This window comes from Gorilla gorilla, chromosome 8, assembly GCF_029281585.2.
Source record: "Gorilla gorilla gorilla isolate KB3781 chromosome 8, NHGRI_mGorGor1-v2.1_pri, whole genome shotgun sequence".
Taxonomy (NCBI): Eukaryota; Metazoa; Chordata; class Mammalia; order Primates; family Hominidae; genus Gorilla; species Gorilla gorilla.
This window is the reverse complement of record NC_073232.2, coordinates 73,016,346-73,039,175: the sequence shown is the minus strand read 5'-3', so window position 1 is coordinate 73,039,175 and position 22,830 is coordinate 73,016,346. Positions and strand designations below refer to the sequence as shown.

General features: G+C 42.7%; 1 protein-coding gene across 1 annotated transcript in view; it reads right to left on the bottom strand.

Annotated features, from left to right (window-relative positions):
• Positions 1-22,830, bottom strand: part of LOC115935981 (cyclin-Y-like protein 2) — a 51,859-nt gene that overhangs the window by 10,602 nt on the left and 18,427 nt on the right. Inside the window, 3 exon segments of the mRNA XM_063709688.1 lie at positions 7,323-7,491; positions 17,023-17,189; positions 21,606-21,725. Coding sequence (XP_063565758.1) covers positions 7,443-7,491; positions 17,023-17,189; positions 21,606-21,725 — 336 coding nt within the window. The 3' untranslated portion in view covers positions 7,323-7,442.

Below are 22,830 nucleotides of genomic sequence, written 5' to 3'. Positions count from 1 at the left end.
GAACTTGTAGTAAAGATCCTTGCCGCTTGGCTTTGACTCTGGACTCTGGTGGTCTTCTTTGAGGAACTAATAGTCTGGGCATAACAGAGCAAGACTCCATTTCAAAAATAAAAATAAAAAATAAAATAAAAGAACAGTTAAGAAGCTGATCAGGTTATATAATGGGAGTTTTGTAGGGGTACCACTGAAAGTCTGTAACATGGTTTGTTAGGAAGTGATGAAAGTTTGGGAGAGAAAGACACATAAGTGGTTTATGTGGATTTTTGGGGAGACAGACAGGTCCTGGGGAGACACAAGAGAAGGCTGAAGGGGTTTTATATTTGGTTGGTTGGGTATGTGGTGAAGGGAATTCTGTTTTCTTGAGAGCAGTATAATGAATCCAGTTAGGGAGTACCTGGAGTTTTGCTGCCGTGGGTGTGGTAAGAATGATTTGGTAAGGTCTCTTTCATTTAGGTGTGAGGGAGGAATTGGGGGTAGGGCTGGGATCTTTTACCAGGACCAATCTCCTGGCTGTAGGAAGGGATTAGAAGAGTTGGTGACGAGTTGTGGCAGGTATTTGTCAGCATATTTCCAAATGAAATGGCGTATGGTATGTAGAAGAGGGGAAACAAGGGGAGTTGGTAGAGGTGGCACTTGACCCACAGATGGGACAAATGGGGCAAGTGGTCTCCCATACATGAGTTCTAAGGGGCTGAGCATTAAGGGTTTATGTGGGAGAGCCCAAATTTTTAGAAGGGCCAAAGGTAAAAGTGTAACTCAGCCTTTATGTGTTAGAGTGCCATTCATTTTCTCACCCTTTCCTGAAGATTGAGGTCGAGAGGGGATGCATAGCTTACAGGCAATTTGTAGGGCTTGTGCAAGTGTTTGAGTAATTTGAGAGATGAATTCAGGACCACTGTCAGATTGAAAAGAAAGAGGCACGCCGAACATGGAGATGATTTCTGTTGTTAATTTGGAGGTGACAGTAGAAGCCCATTTGTTGGTTGTGGAAAAAGCCTCGAGTCATCCTGAAAAGGTATCGACCAGAACTGAAAGAAATCAAATCCTTTTTACAGGGAGCATATGGGTAAAATCAATTTGCCAATCCTGTCCTAGAAGGCGTCCCCTGGCTTGGGAAAGAAGGAGGTTTAGTGTTGGAGTGGGTTGAAGCATTTCAGCAAATAGAACATTGATGGGAAATGGCTTTTAGCTGTTCCTTTATATCTGGGCTTATGAGTATATGGGAGCTTAAGAAATATTGTAAGATAAGATCCCCATACAACAGTAGTTTTTCAGGGTCAGGTAGGACTAATTTGTTTTTTGTTTGTTTGTTTTTCTTTTGTTTTGTTTTGACACAGAGTCTCACTTTATTGCTCAGGCTGGAATGCAATGGCACGGTCTTGGCTCATCGCAACCTCTGCCTCCCAGGTTCAAGTGATTCTCCTGCCTCAGCCTCCCGAGTAGCTGGGATTACCGGTGCGTACCACCAGGCCTGGCTAATTTTTGTATTTTTAGTAGAAATGGGGTTTCACCATGTTGGCCAGGCTGGCCTTGAACTACTGACCTCGTGATCTGCCCACCTTGACCTCCCAAAGTGCTGGGATTACAGGCATAAGCCACTGCACCCAGTCAACTAATTTGTTTTGTATGAACCAGTATGGGAGCTTGAATTGTGCCCCCGCTGTGACTAGTTGTTGTATTTGGTGTTCTGGATAAAAGAAGGGATATGTTGTATAAAGGGAAATAGGTATTGGGGGATTGGATGATTGGTTGAGGCTTGTTTTGCCCAGTAGTTAGCCTCATGATTTCCTAACGAAATGTTTTTATCTGATTGAAGTCCTTTGCAATGGATAACTAAAGACTTTTCTGGAAGCAAATGATGGATTAGTTTTCCACTAATGATAGGAGTTCCCTTAGCCATAAGATAGCCCCACTCACTCCAAATTTGGGCATTGGAATAGATGATGTTGTAGGCATATTTAGAATTGGTGTATGTATTAACTTGTGTGCTTTTTGCTAGGGCTCTTATTGGGGCAACTAATTCTGCTTGCTGGGAGAAGGAGGATGTGCCCAAAGGCAAGGGGGCAGCCTCTATGACTCTTCTAGGTGGGAGAGAGTGAGTATCATCATGATATCCCTCAATGATGGCATATCCTGCTTGGAGGGGAGGGTTTTTTTATGTGCTGCCATCTATAAACCAATCTGGGGCTCCATTTATGTGAGTGGAAGTAAGGTAGTGAAACATGGTGAGACAACTTTTATTTTATTTTCTTTCTTTTTTTGAGATGGAGTCTCACTCTGTAGCCCAAACTGGAGTGCAGTGGCATGATCTTGGCTCACTGCAACCTCCACCTCCAGGGCTCAAGCGACTCTCATGCCTCAGCCTCTTGAGTAGCTGGGACTAAAGGAATTTGCCACCACACCCAGCCAATTTTTTGTATTTTTAGTAGAGATGGGGTTTCACCATGTTGCCCAGGGTGGTCTGTCTCAAACTCCTGAGCTCAGGCAATCCACTGGCCTTGGCCTCCCAAAATGCTGGGATTACAGGCATAAGCCACCGCAACTGGCCAAGAACTTTCAATTAAATCAGAGCATGAGTGGTGGTTGGGGTCTAAAATTCGTGCTGAAGGCAAAAGAGTGGCAGGACTAATGGGGAGCATCTATGAAGAGAGATAGACAGTTGAAGGAGAGTTGCATGTAAGGCCTGCATGAGAGAGGATGAGATGGAAGTGATCACATTATGGCTGAGCATGTCTTGCAGACTGTAAGAAGAAAATACCTGAAGGGGTTCATAGAATGTGAATTTTTGTGCCTTAGGGATAATTAGAGAGGGTATGGACAAAATTTTTAAGCAAAGAGGCCAGCCTTTCTAAATGGGGTCTAGTTGTTTTGAAAAATATGCTACCAGTTGGAGGGAATCTCCCACAGGCTGTTCTAATAGTCCAAGGGCCTGATTATAAGAACTGTGTAAATATAGATGTAAGGGTTTCAAGGGGTTTGGAAGGCCTAGGGCAGGGGCCTGTAATAAGGCATGTTTCAGTGAGAGACAGCATGATAATGGTCTGGGGTGGGAGTGAGTGTTTGGTCAAGCTTTCCTTTTGTGTGTTCATACAAGGGTTTAGCAATAATGGCAAAATTTGCTGTCTATAATTGGAAATATCCAGATAATCCAAGGAAAGAAAGTAAGTCCCTTTTTGTTTTAGAAAAAGGGATTTGTTGAATGCCTTGCTTTCGTGCTGGTGGAATTAATCGAGTATTTGGAGTTATGATTAATCCTAGGTATGATACTTTTGGAGAGGTTAATTGGGCCTTCCTTCTGGACACCCAGTACCCACATTTAGCCAAAAAACTTAAAAGCCTGGTAGTATGTTGATTACAATGTTCTAGAGAGGGGCTGCAAATAAGTAAATCATCCACATACTGAAGCAAGATGCTAGGTTGTAGAGGTAGCTGGGAGAGGTCTAATTGAAGTGCCTGACCGAAATAGTGAGGGCTGTCCCTAAACCCCTGGTGGAGCACAGTCCAGGTGAGTTGTTAAGAGTAGCCTGTGTCAGGGTCAGTCCAAGTGAAAGCAAAAGGTTTTGAGAGGAGGGATGTAGAATAATAATAAAAAGGCATCCTTGAGGTTCAATACCAAGAAATGGCTAGTGTTGGGAGGAATTCACTATAGGAGGGTGTAGGGGTTTGGGACAACAAGATAAAAAGGAACAGCAGAGTTGATTTGTCACAAATCCTGAACCAGTCTATAGGAGCCATCCAGTTTTTTGACTGGGAGAATAGGAGTATTGTGGGGAGAATGGGTGGGAATTAAAATACTGGCAGTCTTGGGAGGCTGAGGCAGGTGGATCACTTGAGGTCAAGAGTTTGAGACCAGCCTGGCCAACACGGTGAAACCCCATCTCTACTAAAATACAACAATTAGCCAGGCATGGTGGTGTGCACCTGTAATCCCAGCTACTCAGGAGGCTGAGGCAGGAGAATTGCTTTAACCTGGAAGGCGGAAGTTGCAGCGAGTCAACTTTGTGCCACTGCACTCCAGCCTGGGTGACAGAGTGAGACCCTATCTCAAAGAAAAAAAATACTTGCAACCAAAACTTGGAATATGATGGGCTTGAGTCCCCATAATCCATTAGGTTTGAGGCGATATTGTGGGCCCACTATGTAGCACTTAAGATCCTTCAATGAAATTTAATTGGAGAATGATGGACAGCTATTATGGGGGAGTTGGCATTCCATACTATGGGATTTACCTGGCTGATGAATTTGGGTTTTAAGACTTTTTGATGTGGAGTGTCTGAGGAGGGGTTTTGTTTTTGACATAATAAGTTAGGGTGGCTTTGATGTAGGGCCAATAAATGAATGATTCCCCCTAGTTTGTGTAGGATGTCCCTTCCTAGTAAAGGAGTGGGACAGTGAGGAATGACCAAGAAAGAGTGAGGGTGGTTCCCTGAAATAAGCAGTATAGGGGCGTGGGGTTTTGCGTGGGGTTTCTTGTATGCCCTTCATGCCAACAACAGAAATGGATGAACATTCTAATGGGCCTTGATATTTGGTTAATACTGATAGGCTCACCCCAGTATACAGGAGAGAGGAAATAATCTTACTGGATACTGTACCAATTACCCTGGGTTCTGTGGACTCACTGGACATGGGAGCTAAGGATCCTGGTCCTCAATGGACATGGGGGCTAAGGATCTTCCACTGTCAGCCCCAGCAGTGAAGACATTTCCTCCTGTGACAGTCAGGGGGCCTGATTATGAGCTGCATCCAAATGGGGAGGGTGTCCCCATTGGGGGCAGTCCATTTTCCAGTGTCCCCAAAGACTGCAAGTTGGGCACGGTTTGTTGGAGGCCAGGGGTTAGAACAAGACTTTGTTTTAACATCTTTGTTGTCACATACAAAACAGACTCCTGGAGAGGTGAGGGAGTTTCCCTTGGGGTTATCGGGGGGCTTTTGTGTAACTGACTTTTGGACAGCAGAAGCGAGCATCTGGTATTTTAACCAGAGATGTTTGTCTTTTTGAATTTTTTGTTCTTCATCTCTGTTGTTAAAGACATGGAAGGCCACATTTAGGAGGTCCCACTGAGATGTTTGGGGACCCTCCCCTAATTTTTGTAATATTTTCTGGATATCTGGGGCAGACTGGGAAATAAATTGGAGGTGGAGAAGTTTGCCCTTCTCTAGATTCTGGATCCAGATTGATATATTTTAGCATGGCTTCAGTGAGGCATGATAAGAAAATGGCAGGATTCTCCTGGGGCTCCTGTGTAATTTCTCTGAGTTTTTCGTAATTAACTGCCTTATGGGCATTTTTGTTCATCCCTGAGAGGAGACAGGTAATCATGTCGTCCGTTCACCTGATGCCATTGTCTCCCTGTTGGCAAGTCCAATCTGGGTCTCTATGGATGATTGCATCATTGGCCACTGGATTTTGTATAGCGGCTTTGTTATGGAGTTCATCTGTGTGGGCTTCAGATGAACACCAGATAAGCTCTTTTTCATCAGGAGTGAGGGTGGAGGTTAGAATTATATAAATATCATGCCAAGTTAAATTAAAGAATTGGGTTATGTGCAGGAATTCTCTGTGATCATGGGAGGGGTTTTCAGAGAAAGATCCTAGATGCTGTTTGAGCTGCAACAAATCAGATATGGAGAAAGGGATGTGAACCTGAGCAATGCTTTCAACCCAAGCCAGTTACTGGAGAGGAAGAATGGCAGAGGTGGTTTGAGTGGTAGTTTTTGAACAGGTAACAGGTGGAGGAGGAGGAGTGGGGTCTGGGGCTGAAGGCTTGGGGGCAGGAGGGGCCACTGGGGCAGAGGGTTCAGACAGTCAAGGAGCAGATGCAGGGGATGGGAATATGGGGGGAGTTCATCCGCCAGGTCAAAAGGGGTTTCAGAAGAAGGGGTTTTAATGGAAGGGGTTTTGGAGGAAGGGGTTTTCAGAGGAGGGAGAGACCAGGGGAGGGTTTTAATTGAGAAGAAGGATTTTATGAGGGGTGCAAATTTGACATAGGGAGGGTCAGGATCTAAAGTAGAAGAAAGCCTGAATATAGAGAACCTCTTGCCATTTGCTATTCCTGGTTATAAAGCTGTCAAGGTCCCTGAGAATTTGAAAGTCAAAGGTGCCATTTTTGGGCCATCAGCTGTCATTATCTAATTTTTATTGGGGCCAGGCCGTGTTGCAATGCTTTGGCTAAAGACTAAATGCTTTGGCTTTATGCTTCCCCAGAAGCCAACTTTGGCAAGGTTGTGAAGGAGACAGCCCAGTGGAGAGGATGTAGGAATGTGGGATTGTTTGGCACCCATGTGGACTGGTGAGAAGAAGCCGAGGGTGTCTGTTTTTGTTCTCGGCATCCCCAGATGAAAGACAGAGACCTGGAGTCCTCTTTCTAAAGAGAATGGTCAACCTGAGAAGAAACTGGGTGTCCCCAAGATTTCTTCTAGCTTAGTCCCACTGGTCCTCCAAGGACCAGGATAGCAGATCTGACTTTCCCAGGTACCGCAAGAAAGCCAGGGGAGGACAGATCTTACCCATCAGCTGGACGACTATCTGATGTTGGATGTTCTGGTTGGAATAGGCAAAGGGCCTCTTTGACTGGAGCTGCACGAGGAAGACAGACAGAGAGAAGGGAGGATGAGGGAGGAAGAGGAGGGAAGAGAGCAAAATACCCATTGTGGCCAGTCAGAGGTTGATTCCGGAGACCTGAAGGTTTAGAGAACTTCCTGGGGAATAGCCCCAGTCAGAGCCTTGCAGTCCCCTTCAGGTTAGTTGTCCTCCTCTTGCAAATCGGTCAAAAAGTGAAATGACAGAAAAGATGGCGTGTGTGGCCAGAAACCCTCAGGATCCAGGAATTAACTCAGGATGAGCTGCCACTGCCCACTGCTTCCTGGGTTGCAAGAGACTCTCTGTCCCCAGAACCCATCCTGGGTTTCCGCACCAAATGTAAGAGTTAAAGCCAGAGGAAAGAAACACGAAATGTAGCTCAACAGTTAAAGACAGATTTATTTTAGAGAAATAAACCTGAGAGGGGCTTCTGGACGATTTCAGTCAGATGCATTCTCTTTTACAGACTAAGAGTATATATTGGTTTTAGGGTAAGGGGGCTTATCACAAGCTTAATGTTTCTTTGTGGGGGATAAGTTTTATGGCAGGGTTGGAATGTCTCTGGGTGGAAAGGAGGTTATCTTGAGGCTGACATCTTCCGGCCACAAGGGGGTTATCTTGGGGCTGGCATCTTCCCAGCCAGAGGGGGCTTACCTCGGGGCTGGCATGTCTCTGGTTGGGGAGGGGTTTGGAATGTTTCTGGTCAGGGATGGTATTTGTGGTTTATGGTAATGCTGACCTTAGGCATTAGGCTGATGCCCTTTGGATTCAGGAGGTTTTTGATCAAGGTGAACTTTAGAATGAGGGGCTTGTCCAAGAAGGTGATGCTCCCGCTCTGTCAACTCTCACACTGACAGAGCTAATATTGTCTGGTGATTTTCCAGATGACAACTGCTCTCCTAAAAAATCTACCAAAGGAACATAATGATCTCAGTTTGGATAAATGGCTGACAAAGAGACACCATATTGAAAATGAAATATAATGCTATCATGAAATAATGGCTTTACAATAAAAATTTGACAATGATAGAGAAAGCACAAATAAGTTCCACAAAACTGAAAGGGACTTAAGCCCCTACCTTTGTTGGTCATTCATGCATAATGAAAGATAATTCTGATTAGATTGCTCTTCTCTAGAAAAAAAGCACATGGCTAGTTACTGTTAGTAAGTTTTGTCATCAAATACAGTATGAATCGTGGGCATCATCTTTCCACATATGAAGAACACTACAAATATTCTAAGGGTCTAAATTATAAGAAAATACAAATAGACTAATAACTCCATGAAATAATCATAATAATGCAGCAATGTTGCATTCACTAAGTAACCATTTATGAGATCAAGATGTTACTCTTTCATTATAGATATGGGAATGCAGCACTGTCAGTGGAGATGTATTCCTGTAAGAAATACAAGATATATAATAAAATATATTTGTAGAAATTCTAATATATTTAACTTTAATTTTAGTCACCCATAGTTTTAATCAAGTAAAACAGATGCCAGGAGATGAATAATTATTTACCTTTGTCAACATAACTATAAAATAGGAATACTAATTCTCACTATTTTCCTATTTCTTCCATTATATTTGAACATTGGATAATGTTTGATACTCTGTGTCCTACTCATTTTCTTAAATTTTATTTAAAACTTTTTTTGTTTTGAGACAGAGTTTCGCTCTTGTCACCCAGGCTGGAATGCAGTGGCATGGTCTTGGCTCACTGCAATGTCCACCTCCTGGGTTCAAGCGATTCTCCTGCCTCAGTCTCCCAAGTAGATGGGATTACTAGGTGCCCGCCACCACTCCTGTCTAATTTTTTGTATTTTTAGTAGAGACAGGGTTTCGCCATGTTGGGCAAGCTGGTCTTGAACTCCTGACCTCGTGATCTGCCTGCCTTGGCCTCCCAAGGTGCTGGGATTACAGGCATGAGCCACTGAGCCCAGCCTATTTAACTTTTAAAGCTATTAAGTCATTAAATTGGTTTACAAAATATCTCAACACAATTGCAATTTATTGTGTATCTCATGTTTCAAAATCCTTCCCTTAGAAAGACATCAAAATTATTTAAAATCAAAATATGTTTCACAAAATATGCCAACACAAAGTATTGAATAACTGACTCTGTAATAAACCTAATAATGAATGAGTAAATTACAAAAATTTTATCCCTAGCTAGTGGTGACTTCTAAAGGGGCAATTTCAGTAAAAATTTTAAGTTCAAAAAAATAGTATCTTTAAAAATACAATGAAGACATGAAACTTGGAACTTCTAAGTTAAAAAAACTGTTGAGACAACATTTTTCAGACCAGAATATAAAATGGTTTCTTTAATCTTTATTCCCTCACAATCATGGAGAATCAAACCAAAAATAAATATAGAAATTATTCAAGAATGTCAGATCTTTTTGAAATTATTTTTATAAGGTAGATATAAACAAATAAAATATTTGTTTTTGTAAAGGGGGTTACACAGGTTTTCTTTAGACTATAAATAACAAGAAAGCAGGAACCATTTTCTACATATGTTCCGAATAATAAGTGCTATTAAGTGCTCAATCAATATTTCTTCAATAAAAAGCCAGCATTAGTATCAAGTGCTAGAAATAAAAACAACATTAAAATTATTTCAATGAATCATCTTGAAATAAAATTTAAAGAACTATCTTTTTTGGCTGTGCATGGTAGCTCATGGCTGTAATCCCAGCACTTTTGGGAGGCCGAGGCAGGCAGATCACCTGAGGTCAGGAGTTTGAGACCAGCCTGGCCAACATGGTGAAACTTGTTTCTACTAAAAATACTAAAATTAGCTGGGCGTGGTGGCACATACCTGTAATCCCAGCTACTTGGGGGGCTGAGGCAGGAGAATAGCTTGAAACTGGAAGGTAGAGGTTGTAGTGAGCTGAGATCTCACCACTGCACTCCAGCCTGGGCGACAGAGCAAGACTCCATCTCAAAATAAATAAATAAATAAAAACCAAAAACAAACAAACAAAAACAACTGTCTTTTTTGCTGTGGTGATTCTTTATCAGGTAATGCATGATGAGGCATAAATGACCAACATAAAACATTCCAGACTGGAAAAATTCAATTAAGGGAAACATTTTTTTCCTTTTAAAGATGTTGTAGGACTTTTCCTTAGTTCAGCTAAAGACGGGGTCCTTGTCACACGGTCATGAAATATTTGGCTCACAGACACTTTGAAGGGTGAGAAAAATGGAATTTATTAAGGATAAAGAGGAACCAGGGCCCCTCAGCAGTACAAGAGTCCTGCTAGCATAGGCTTCCTGCTTCACAGATTGAATTCCAGGTTCCACTCAGGAAGGGAGGGGGCCAGGCTCCCCCCACCACGAGCTTCCCAAGGCTCCACCCCAGTGCACACCCCTCCCAGTGTGCAGGCCGGTGGGAGGTTCTCTGATGGCCTTTTACTCAGCTGCCTCATTCCTCCCTCTAAAGAAGTACATCTAACTACCGTTAGAATAAGGATACTGCTTCCTGCTATCAGGAGCAGTTTGGGGACTCAACTGTCCCCTCAGAGGCCTATCTAAGCGTCCCTGGCAGAAGGGGCCAATGTCCAAGGCTCCAGCTACCTGACCATTCAAAGTCTGATGGCCGAAGGGGAGAAGAGACACAGCAGGTTATTAGAAAACATGTATCAAAACGAAACAAGAGGAGGGGTAAGGACAGCTCAAGTCCCAAGGCTTTTCACCAGTTTGCACACGGAGAGGGAAGCCAAAAGCCCAACTGGTAAAACAACAACAACAACAACAACAACAACAACAGCAACAACAAAACTTGAACTTTTTGCCAGCATATTGGGCTTCTGGGTTCCCTTCCCCTGAGCCCAGTGCTAAGCCAACCAGTTTAAGGTTTCGGAAATTAACTTTTTCCAGTATGGAGAATGCATCTGAGGAAAGTGTCCTATAGTATGGAGACACAACTACCTGTCTGTGAAGAGAGGACAGAGGAGGAGAAAGGAAAATATGTTTTTATCAAAGGAGTCCCAGTGTTTCAGGATGCATTCGAAAGGGTCACAGACTGAAGATGAATGGCTACCCATTTAGAAAGAAGGGAGCAGGCGTGCCTGGTTCCCTTCTCTTCCTAGCAGATATACCTGTGGTATGTGAGGGAGAGAAGGAAGAGTGTCCCCTTTCCCACTTCCATCCTTGGATCCCTTGCTGGTAACCTTGGCAGGTGCCACCCATAGGTGCCAAAGCAGCTTGCACCCATGAAGCAGGGAGGACCTAGAGAATAAGAATTATCTACTCTCACCCATGTCTCTAATCCACCTACTCTCAGTAGCCTTGGCGTTCCCTAGACCTCATTTATGCCATGGATACTACTCACCCATGAAAAGGAACAAAATAATGGCATTCATAGCAACGTGGATGAAACTGAAGACCATTATTCTAAGTGGAGTAACTGAGGAACAGAAAATCAAACATCATGTGTTCTCACTGATAAGTGGGAGGTAAGCTATGAGGATGTGAAGGCGTTAAGAATGATACAATGGACTTTGGGGACTTCGGGGAAAGGGTAGGAAGCGGGTGAAAGACAAAATACAACACATTGGTCAATGTACAGTGCTCAGATGATGGGTACACCAGAATCTCAGAAATCACTACTAAAGAACTTATCCATGTAACCAAACACCACCTGTTCCCCAAAAACCCATTTAAATAAAAAACAAAAATAAAGAGACAAAAAAATTTAAAAGTCTAGGATAGGAAAAAAAAGAGGTCTTATGAATCTATAAGACATACTTCTGTCAGCGTGCCTAATAGGTTTACGTATTTATGTGTTGTGTGCACAATGTTTCTCTACTATAAACAGAGAGCTCTAATTCGTTGTCTTAAAGAAAAATACAAGTGCATAAATCAACCATTTTATCAATAAAAAAGACTAGTCAAATGGTTTTTCAAGTTCATGTGACTTAAGTAAATTTTTTTATAAATAAGCTGGCTTTCAAGTTATTGGCAAAATAATATTAGAAATGTTGTAAGAATTATTAGCATTTTTGTTTGCATTTGTTGATCAAGTGATTTCATGATTATTCCTGAAGAATACTGGAAGATTTGCCATAAGGGTTATAAAAGTATAAAACCCAGCCCAAGACAGAATGATCTTTGCTTGTGTAATTTTTGATAAATAGGACATGGAATATCTTGGTTTAATGAAAACAGCTAAATTCTGAGTTATTGGTAAAAATACCCTTATATTTAACCTTAAGAGTCTCACTTAAATAAACATCTGAAATTCACAGCTATAAAAATGATTAACAGGGAATTCAATTTAAATAATGACTATCAAAGTTTTCATAAATAATCTAGGTAAAGGGGGGGCAAGGTGGCTAATGTCTGTAATCCCAGCACTATGGGAGGCTGAGGCAGGCAGATCACCTGAGGTCAGGAGTTCGAGACCAGGCTGGCCAACATGGTGAAACCCCATCTCTACTAAAAAACCAAAATTAGCTGGGCACAGTGGCCGGGCACCTGTAATCCCAGCTACTCAGGAGGCTGGAGCAGGAGAATCGCTTGAACTGGGGTGGCGGAGGTTGCAGTGAGCCAAGATCACACCATTGCACTCTGGCCTGGGCATCAAGAGTGAAACTATCTCAAAAAAAAAAAAAACCTAGGTAAAATATTAAATAATCTGGTAAGTGTAATGGACTAAATGCTTGTAAAGAGACTTGCCATATGATTAGGGATCTAAGATTATTAATAGATATTAAGTAGGTAATTTCCAACTTAAAAACACAGGAAAACATTTTTTAAATGTTCTTATTAAAAGGTAAATATCTCTGTTTCATTCAAAGCTTCTTTAAAAGTTATGTATAAAACAAGGTAAAAGAAACCAGGAAATAAGAGATGTAAGAAAGTTAAAGCTATAAAGAGGCATTTTTGGTAAAGGTGAAAAGGAAGCAATTTTACATAAGAAGACATTTTGTGTGGTAAATTTTTTGTCCTAAAATGACTAGGTTGTTCAAGAAAGAGAAATATTTAGGCAAAACAGAAAGTTTAAGCACGTTGTGCATCATCTACATAGGTTGTAGAAAGGTTAGTTAACAGAAACTTTGTGTTTTTTTTAAGAAAATGAGGTTGTATACTTCAGTTGGGTGTGATTAAGAATTATAATGGTCTTTCTAGAGGTGGATCTTTGATATTAACAAAATTACATGAATACAAAAAATAATTGGTTAAAACAAGATTTTATTTAAAATATGTATTTTTTATGAGAGTCTCACTCTGTCACCCTGGAGTGCAATGGTGTGATCTCAGCTCACTGCAACCTTTGCCTCCTGGGTTCCAGGAATTCCGTCTATATTTCTGAGCAACTGTCTCTCATTGTAATTTTGATTTGCATTTCTCTGAAGATCAATTATATTGATGTTGAGTATCTTTTCATATACCTATCTGCTATTTGTATGCCTTTCTTAGTTTTGAAACAGGGTCTCACTTTGTCACTCAGGTTGGAGTGCAGTGGCACAATCACAGCTCACTGCAGCCTCAACCTCCCAGGCTCAGGTAATTTTTGCACCTAAGCTTCCCCAACACCTGAAACCACAGGCACGTGTCATCATGCCTGGCTAATGTGTCCTCTTTTGAGAAATGCCTATTCAGATATTTTGCCCTTTTTAAAAATCAGATTAGATTTTTTTCTATGGAGTTCTTTGAGCTTCTTAAATATTCTGGTAATTAATCCCTTGTCAGATAGTTTTCAAATATCTTCCCTCATTCTGTGTGTTGTCTCTTCACTTAGTTGATTGTTTCCTTTGCTGTGCAGAAGCTTTTTAACTTGATGTGACCTAATTTGCCCATTTTTGCTTTGGCTGCCTGTGCTTATGAAATATTCAAGAAATATTTGCTGAGTCCAGTATCCCAGAGAGTTTTCCCAATGTTTTGTTTCATATTTCAGGTCTTAGATTTAAATTTTTTTAATTTTTAATGTTTTAAAAAATAGAGACAGAATCTCACCGGTTTGCCCAGGCTGGTATTGAACTACCGGGCTCAAGCAATTCTTCTATCTCGGCCTACCAAAGTGCTGGGATTACAGCCGTGAGCCACCGCACCCAGCTGAGATTTAAATCTTTAATCCATTTTGATTTGATTTTTGTATAAGGTGAGAAATAGAGGTCTAGTTTCATTCCTCTGCATATGAATATCCAGTTTTCCCAGCACCACTTATTGACGAGACTGTCATTTCCCTATTGTATGTGCTTGGCACCTTCACTGACAATGAGTTCACTGTAGATGTATAAACTGGTTTCTGGGTTTTCTATTCTGTTCCATTGGTTTATGTGTCTGTTTTTATGCCAGTGTCATGCTGTTCTGGTTACTATAGCTATAGAGTATAATTTGAAATCAGATAATGTGATTCCTCCAGTTTTGTTTGTTTTTTGCTCAGGATAGCTTCGGATATTCTGAGTCTTTTGTAGTTACATATAAATTTTAGAATTCATTTTTTATTTCTATTTCTGTAAAGAATGTCATTTTTTTTTTTTTTTTTTGCAGACTTGCGGAGGTACCACATTGGTGGTCTGAGATCAGACCTGAAGGAATTCTCTGGGTTAGCAGATAGGGACTCACTTCTTCTCTTACTTTCCCACAAATGAAGTCTCTCTCTCTGTGCTAGGCTGCCTGGGGCTCAGAGAGGAGCAATGCAAGCACCCCTGTGGCCACCACCTCTGTGACAGCACTAGGTCTGAAGCTGGTACAGCACTGTGGCGGGCCAAGGCCCACTGTAACACCTACCCACTGCCACCTATTTCACTCAAGGCCCAGGGGCTCTACAATTAGCAGGTAGTGAAGCCAGCCAGGCTTCTGTCCTTCCCTTAAGTGCAGTAAGTTCTCCTGGTCCCTGGATGGGTTCAGAGGTGCTGTCTGGGAGCCAGGGCTGGAGTCATAAACCTTAGACATCTACCTGGTGCTCTGCTCTACCATGGCTGAGCTGGCACTGAATCCACCAGGCAAATCCATTCCCACTCTTCCCTCCCCTTTCCCCAGGCAGAGTAGTCTGTCCCCACATATATCGTCAACACAGTCCCATGGGGATTACTGTCAGGTCACCTCTGATTCTCACTCAATGCTCAAGTGCTCTCAGTCAGCTTGTGGTGAATGCTGCCTGGCCTGAAACTCACTCTTCAGGGCAGTGGGCTCCCCTCTGGACCAGGGTAGGTCCAGATATGCCATCCAAGAGCCAAGGTCTGAACTGGGGACTCCAACAGTCCACCTGGTGCTCTTCTCCACTGTAGCTGAGCTGGTATGTAAGCTCAAGAGAAATCCTCTTAACTCTTCCCTCAGCTTTTCTCAAGCAGAGGGAGTCTCTCCTCACAGCCACCACAGCTGGGAATGTGCTGGGCCACACCTGCAGCCAGCACATCTCTGAGTCTCACTCGAGGCCCATGGCATGTACTACCTGGTCACCACTGATGATTCTTCAGGGCCCAAGGGCTCTTTCATCAGAAAGTGATGAATCCTGCCATTACTGAGTCCCTTTAAGGCATCAAGTTCCCTTCTGGCCCAAGGTTTGTCTAGATATGCTATCTTGAAGCTGGGACCTGAAATGGGGGTCTCATGACTCTGACCAGTGCCCTCTCCTACTGTGGCTGAGCTAGTATCCAAGTTGCAAAACAAAGTCCTCTTTCCTCCCCTCAAGCAGAAGAAAGAGGTCTCTGTCAGACCTGTGAGCTGCACTGTCTAGGGTTGGAGGCAGGGTGGGCAAGCACTCCCTAGCTGCCCCAGCTGCTGTCTCTGTAGGTCACATGCCCCTAAATACACTGGCTTCAAGGGCAGCACAGCAGTCCTTGTGGCCTAGACAGACTTTCAGGTTTATTAAGGACCCCAGAGTATTTTATCCCACAGTAGCCAGTAGCCTTTCACAACTCAAGTTCCAACCAGTGGCATGAACAATTCCTCCCTGGCTAGGGCTAGTCTAAATGCTTCCTCCATAGGTGGGCATTGGATGAGTGCAGCCTTGTTCTGCTTTCTGCTATGACAAGGCAGCGCTGAATTTAGTGCAAAGTCCCACAGTTGCTGTGCTCTCCATCCCCCAAGCATGTAGCCCCTCTTCTCACCACAGGTCCACTGCTAGGACATGGAGGAGGAGTGGCATCAGCAATTCAAGACTGTCTTTTCTACACTATTCAGTGCTTCTTTCAGTGATATGAAGTTAAAACCAGGTACTATGAATGCTTACCTGATTTTTAGTTCCTATGCAGGTGCTTTTTTTATTTAGACAGTTGCTAAATTTGTTATTCCTGTGGGGAGCACAATTGGCAGAGACTGCTATTCAGCCATCAGGCTCCACCTCTGTGAATGCATACATTCTGAAAGACAGTCTTAACTGGAGTAACAGGAAAATGTAAAAAAAAAAAAAAAAAAAAGAAAAACAAAAACCCAAAACCTCTTGCCACTGCCTGTCTTGATCTTGATCTTCATATGGCGCTCAATGTCATCAAGAGGTGTTCCTTCAGATTTCCCTAAATGTCACCCACAAAGCCATTCTCGCTGTCTAGTGGACACTGTGACAGCCTCTGCTGGAAATGCCTCCCTGGCTCACTGTGCCTACCGGCTCCAAGGCCCTTCCCCTTTACAACAGTCATGAGGCCAGACTGGAAGAAAGACCCCATGAAGCTTCTGTTTCAGCATCATGTTGGTGCCATCTGTGAGCAACCCCATGACTCAGCAAGATTTATTGCACTCTCACAGGTAACTCAGGGCCCCCAAAGTGCTGCTGTGGTTTTATGAGTGCCCCGGGAACCTCCTGAGTGTGGTGAGCACTGGGTGATGCTCCAGCAATATTTCTCAGACTGCCTGAGGGGAACACTGGAACTTCTAACTCATCAGCCCAATTTCTAAACACATGCAACACTCCTACTGGGATGGGACAGGGGCACAGGGATCTGTGGCTATTCTGTATCTCGAGGTTTCTATAAAACAGAACTTCAGATAAAAGCAGGGGGAACACCAGCAAAGGCAAATTCACAATGCGTAACTCAGGGTGAAACTACACAGTTTTCACAGTCCAGAGGCCTTAGACCTGTCACTGGCCAAATAATTATTTCAATGGCCACACATGTGCTCCTTACAAAGAGACTGGAACTTGCACACAGCTTTGAAAAAGCCATAAGATATTTACGGTACTATTATGTTCTGGTAGTACACTGGTAAGATAATGCCAAAAATATTCACCAGAAAAATACTTTTCAATTTATGAGCAGATTATTAAAACATCAATTTACCAAGACCTACCAGCAAACAATGAAAAATATGAACTATTGTTCTAAAGCTGGATGGAAAAATATGTGGTGTTTAGGCCCATTTTCATTATCTGCACAACGTAAGCTTTAAAACTATTTCTTAAAGTATTTAAGTTTATGGGACCACATAAAGTACTGAAAAATGGTTACAAAGTTCACAAAAACCATACAAACTCACATTTCTTCAACTGTAATGTTCTCAAAGAGCTTGCAGTAGTCCTCATTCCACACAGCCATATCACTCCAAACCTTGGAGGCAAGAAGAATGGCTCCCAAGACAATCCTCTTCCAGTTAGTTGGACAAACGTCAATATCAGCATAACTTACAAGTCTTTCTATGTAAATCTGCAAAACAGAGCACTGGCCTTTGATTTAGCTCAGTTTAAGTGCTGTGATAAGAATTCTTATGAATGACAGATTTCTTCTGGTTTTGACCAGAAAGTAAGTGCTTATGTTCTACAGAGATTTGCTTGATCAGACCAAACAAGTGGCCATTTCACAATTGTGGGTCAGATACTTCTGCTACCTACTCTGCCCATAGAAATTCACAGCCCAATTTTGGTCACAAGAATGACCGTATATCTCAGCCAAGGGCATCATGAAGACAGGCAGTGCTGTCACCTTCACACTCATAAAAGACAGCAGACATACAGGCCCACTGTGGAATAAAGTCATTCAATAAATCCTTAAGTGCCTACATATGTAATGTCTCACACGGAGCTGGTAGGTAGATGGGAATTTTACAAGTACGTCAAGCTTGAATATGTAAAACCCATGTAATAGTGAGCAAATGTTAACCTTCTTCTCACAAAAACTCACCCTTCTGTGGCACTAGCTTTAAAAACTGCTGATCAAGAGAGCCTCCCAGCAGCTGCTGTGTAGAGCAGCATGGCAGGAGCAGGTCTGTGGGGTTGTAAAACATTCCCCATATTCAGTTGCTCACTTGGTAAGAAACACATGTGTATAAAGGATGTTCCTTCTCACAGCCCCTATTTTGCACATCTTCATGATCACTTCATAAAAATTTATTCTGTCTTACATCATCTGCAACTTAGACAATTCTGTTGGTTTTAAGGTGGAAACAGCTGCCAGTCTCTGTATCCCTGGGATTCCTCTACACCTGCCAGGCAGTTGGTGAGACAATCCCCTGAATTACTTTACATCTATCAAACATCTGTCCTACAAAGAATTGGGCAAAGTGAATAGCTGAGTAAACATTAAAGGTGAGCTGTGAGGTGTTGTTACCTCAGAGGGTGCTCTGCAGAACAGTATGTCTGTGAGCTACTTGAACTGTTTACATCAAAACAAAAGGAAAAAACTTTATATAAATAAGCAAGTTTATTTCTTGTCTGAAGGGTATCAGATTGCAGAACACTGCCAGATCTGATACTGATCTGGCACTGATCTGATACTGATACTGAACACTGCCAAACTCAAGTATGTTTTCAAAAACAAATGGCTATTGAACATGACATTTTACAGATTCCACTCCCTTTCTCCCAAACTCTGCACTCTCAAGTATTTCAAGAGTGAACCTCCCTCCCAGGGTTCAACTGCGTAGGAATCAGAGACCTCTGAAACAACATGGCAAGCCCTCTACTTCCTGTCCCCTGTTCTGCTAAGCTGCTGACCTGCTGACACTCATCCATGCCACGTGCCCTTCTGGGTGAGTTTGAGAATTCTTTATTCCCACTGATGCCAACTCTTCCCTCAGTACAGTTGATCCCATCTCACTTTTGTAGCACACTGTTCCCACAATCACCTCTTTCTGAAAATTTTCCTCCTCTCTACCAGAAATTTCCTCCAAATTGTGTTTCCTTTGTCCCCATCCCACTCCCCACTCCTCTCCAACTGTGTCCTCTCACTGGTGCTCACAGCACCATACCCTCATACCAGCTCCTCATCTTCCATCTCTCCTTCAGCTACACTGCCTGCCCCTGCTGACATGACTCTCCCAAGGCTCCTCTTGCCAACAGGCACTTGTCTCTTGTGTCTTCATGCTGACAAACTAAAGCTCTGCATACATTGCCATTTGCCTAGGTGTTGGGGCCAAATACCTGCATTTCAGTTCCCCTGCTCCAATCTGTGTGCAATGCCTCTTACGTCTACCTTCACTGGTGGCCTGCATGGTTTGATGGTGACCCACAGTCTATCACTGCTCACCTGTATTACCCTAGTTGCTTCTTAACCCTCTTTGCTGCCTCCACTCTGCCTCCCAACTATAGCTTACTGTCCCCAAAGCAGCCAGCATAACCTCTTCATTTAGAGCATGGCACTCCCCTGCTCAAGATCTCCCCACGAGCTTCCCATCAAACTGGAGTAAAACCTTAACTTATTCCTACAGCCTACAAGCCAAAAGGCCCTGTGAGCTATGGTACTGCCTGAGGGGCCTCATCTCCACTCTTTCCCTCATTCTTCACTCTGACTATGCTGGTCACCTTGCTGTTTGTTCCTCAAACACACATGAAACACATTTCTGTCTGTCTTGGCAGTCATCCTGCTGCCTGTAATGTCAGCACTCTTTCCCGTTGCTCCTTCAGTCAGGTCACTGTTCTAATGTCAGCTCTCTAGAGAGGCTCTTCCTTATCTGTCTACCTAAAATAGCCCCCAATCACTCTGTATCCCTTTATCCTGCTTCCTCTTCCTGCTGTTTCATACACTTAAGTTCCATCTTCCTACAATATAAGCTCATATAAGCAAGAACTGTGTTCCACCTGTCCTCTCCTCTACCCCAGCACTTAGGAGAGCGGCACAGGGTCAGCATCTGGTGAGTGTTCACGAATCAGTCACTGCTTGGCAGCATTCAGCACTGTGACTACAGCTTCTCCTATCTTGAACTCTTTCTCCTTTTATTATCCTCTTCTGCTTTTCCTCTTCCCACTCTAGTAGACACTCCTCTGGGGGCTTGTCCCTTAAATGATAATAGTCTTTACCGACCTATATTCTGTCCATTTTATCTGTTTTTGAGACAGGGTCTCACTCAGTTGCTCAGGCTAGAGTGTAGCCTCCACCTCCTGGGCTCAAGTGAACTTCCTGCCTCAGCCTGCCATGTGCCTGGTGCCACAGGCCTGTACCATCATGTCCAGCTAATTTCTTAATTTTTTTTTTTTTTTTGTAGAAATGGGTCTCACTTTATTGCCCAGTCTGGTCTTGAACTCCTACACTTGAGCAATCCTCTCAACTTGGCCTCCCAAAGTGCTGGCATTACAGGCATGAGATACCGTACCTGGCCTTACTTTTTGTTTTCTTAAGATGCAGGGTCTCGGCCGGGCGTGGTGGCTTACACCTGTAATCCCAGTACTTTGGGAGGCTGAGGCGGGCAGATCAGGAGGTTAGGAGATCGAGACCATCCTGGCTAACATGGTGAAACCCCGTCTCTACTAAAAATACAAAAAATTAGCCGGGTGTTGTGGCGGGTGCCTGTAGTCCCAGCTATTCGGGAGGCTGAGGCAGGAGAATGGCGTAAACCTGGGAGGTGGAGCTTGCAGTGAGCCGAGATTGCGCCACTGCACGCTCCAGCCTGGGCAACAGAGTGATGCTCCCTCTAAAAAAAAAAAAGAATAATACAGGGTCTCATCATCTGGCCCAGGCTGGACTTAAACTGCTGGGCTCAAGTAATTCCCCCACCTCAGCCTCCCAAGTAGCTAGGACTAAAGGCATGAAACCACCATGCCCGGCTTGTCCAATTTCATTCTACACACTTTCTTGGTATTTCAACAGCTGCCGTTGCTCTTCATTCTGTAGCTCTATGTCCAATTCATGCTCTAGTCCTGTATATCCAAATGATGACTAGACTGTGCTACTCTGCTGTCTGAAAGGCACACCAAGCTTAGCCTATGTACAAAACTCTCCCTTTTCCAATCCAGCTTTCCCTCCTGCATCACCTATCTCTACATCTGGAAACACCACTCCTGCTTCCCTCTAGCATGTGCTAACAGTTCCAAATGACTTGCAGCTTCTCGAGAGGCCTGTATCTGGTCCAGTGCCCTTTGAGGGCTTTGATTCAGGTGCACAGCAGGAGCCTTCTCCCCTAGAATCTAACTGGTTGCTAAAGAAGTATTGACCTAAGTATTTTTTCATTCCTGGCCATGCAGTTGACTTTCCTCTATAGGTTTGTTGTGGGGAGGAGTAAGACTTTTTAACAATTTGAGCAGAATTTATTATTTAAAATGATAGGTTTACAAAAGGAATTTGTAGGGATAATGTAAATGTAACGACACAGCTATGGTTTGGTAGACCAACTGGAACCACATTCCTGGGCAACTTCATGAGCAAGCACAAGTGATCAGCAGGGATACATAAACACACATCATCCAAGGAACAAAGAATTGAGGGCAGCAGCTGTCAATGACAACATGCATCAGAATTGCCTGGGGATATACCCTGGGACTCAGCTTAGACCTACACTGGCATCCCTTTCTGCCCATCAGCCAGATGGTTTTGTTACTGCTCCCCATTCCAAGCTGTCCACATGCCCTGGATGTGTGTGCACTATGTGTGCATGTGTTTATTGATGTGCTGGGGGAGAAATCAGAAATGCCTCCTGCTGCCTTTAATAGCAATTGTTCTGTGATGAGAAAAGCAACTGTGACATTTTAAGCCATAGTGATGATTCAACTAAAATGTGTGTATTTGCTTTCAAAAGTTTCTCTTAAAATTCTGAGATAACTTCAGAAACCTACTGTATTAAAAAACAGGACCATACCACCCTGTTTACAAGAAGAATTTCTAAAGCTGCTTTATAAATAGAAAATATCTTACCAAACTTACGATTGCAAACTCAGCTGTTAGCCTCATGGCTTTAAACAGAGCACGAACAAATCTGAAAATCAATTTGTGTTCAGGATCATACTTAAAATATTCCTCTAAAACCTCTTTTCACTGAAAGAAGAAAGGATGCAATGTAAGTATCCATTGAAGAAAAAACCTGAGGTGCTCTTAAGACAGCAGTGTTCACATTTGTGCCCATGTGTCACTTACGATAATTTTGATTGGTGAGATGTCTTTTAGTTTTTTACAATATGAACAGCAGGATCCTGAAATACCATAATGATTTAATACTCATCCACATTCACTTAAAAATAATATGAGCTTAAGCTCAGAAAATGTTTATATTCTTTTTTACCCTTTCCCTCACATAATTCCATCCAAATGTAAGCTACTAGTAGGCTTTAATGTCTTACTGACTGTATGTCATACTTCTCTGCAATAAACTTTGAAAAAATATAGTTACCTGTAACCATGAGGCTCTAAGCCTGTGCTGATAAATACAATAGTCACTAGCCACACGTGGCTATTATGTACCTAAGGAAGTACATTTTTAAATTTTTACACCATGTAAGTTGATATAAACTTAAATTCTTCTTCTTTTTTTTTTTTTTTTGTTTGATTTTTTGAGACAGATTTTCGCTCTTGTTGCCCAGGCTGGAATGCAATGATGTGATCATGGTGCACTGCAACCTCCGCCTCCTGGGTTCAGGCAATTCTTCTATCTCAGCCTCCCGAGTAGCTGGGTTTACAGGCACATGCTACCATGCCCAGCGAATTTTTATATTTTTAGTAGAGACAGGGTTTCATCATATTGGTCAGGCTGGTCTCAAACTCCTGACCTCTGGTGATCCGCCCACCTCAGCCTCCCAAAGTGCTGCAATTACAAAGGTGTGAGCCACCACAACCAGCGAACTTAAATTATTTTTAACCCTCTTCATAAAAATCATGCTTCTTTGTTAAAAGTATTTACATATACTTATATTGCTTGATACTATTAACAATTATCTTTTAAAAAGATACGTTTTCTGTTATTTGGATGGTATATTTACTCACATTAGCTCACTAATTAAACATACCTGCAGATCAGTTCTTATTCCAGCACGTCCTTTTTACAACACTTTTAAAATAAGATGACTAGATGCCACATGAAATGGGGAACAAGACTTAAAGAAAGATGCCTTTGACTGCGGGCGTGAAACAGATACAAATCTATGAT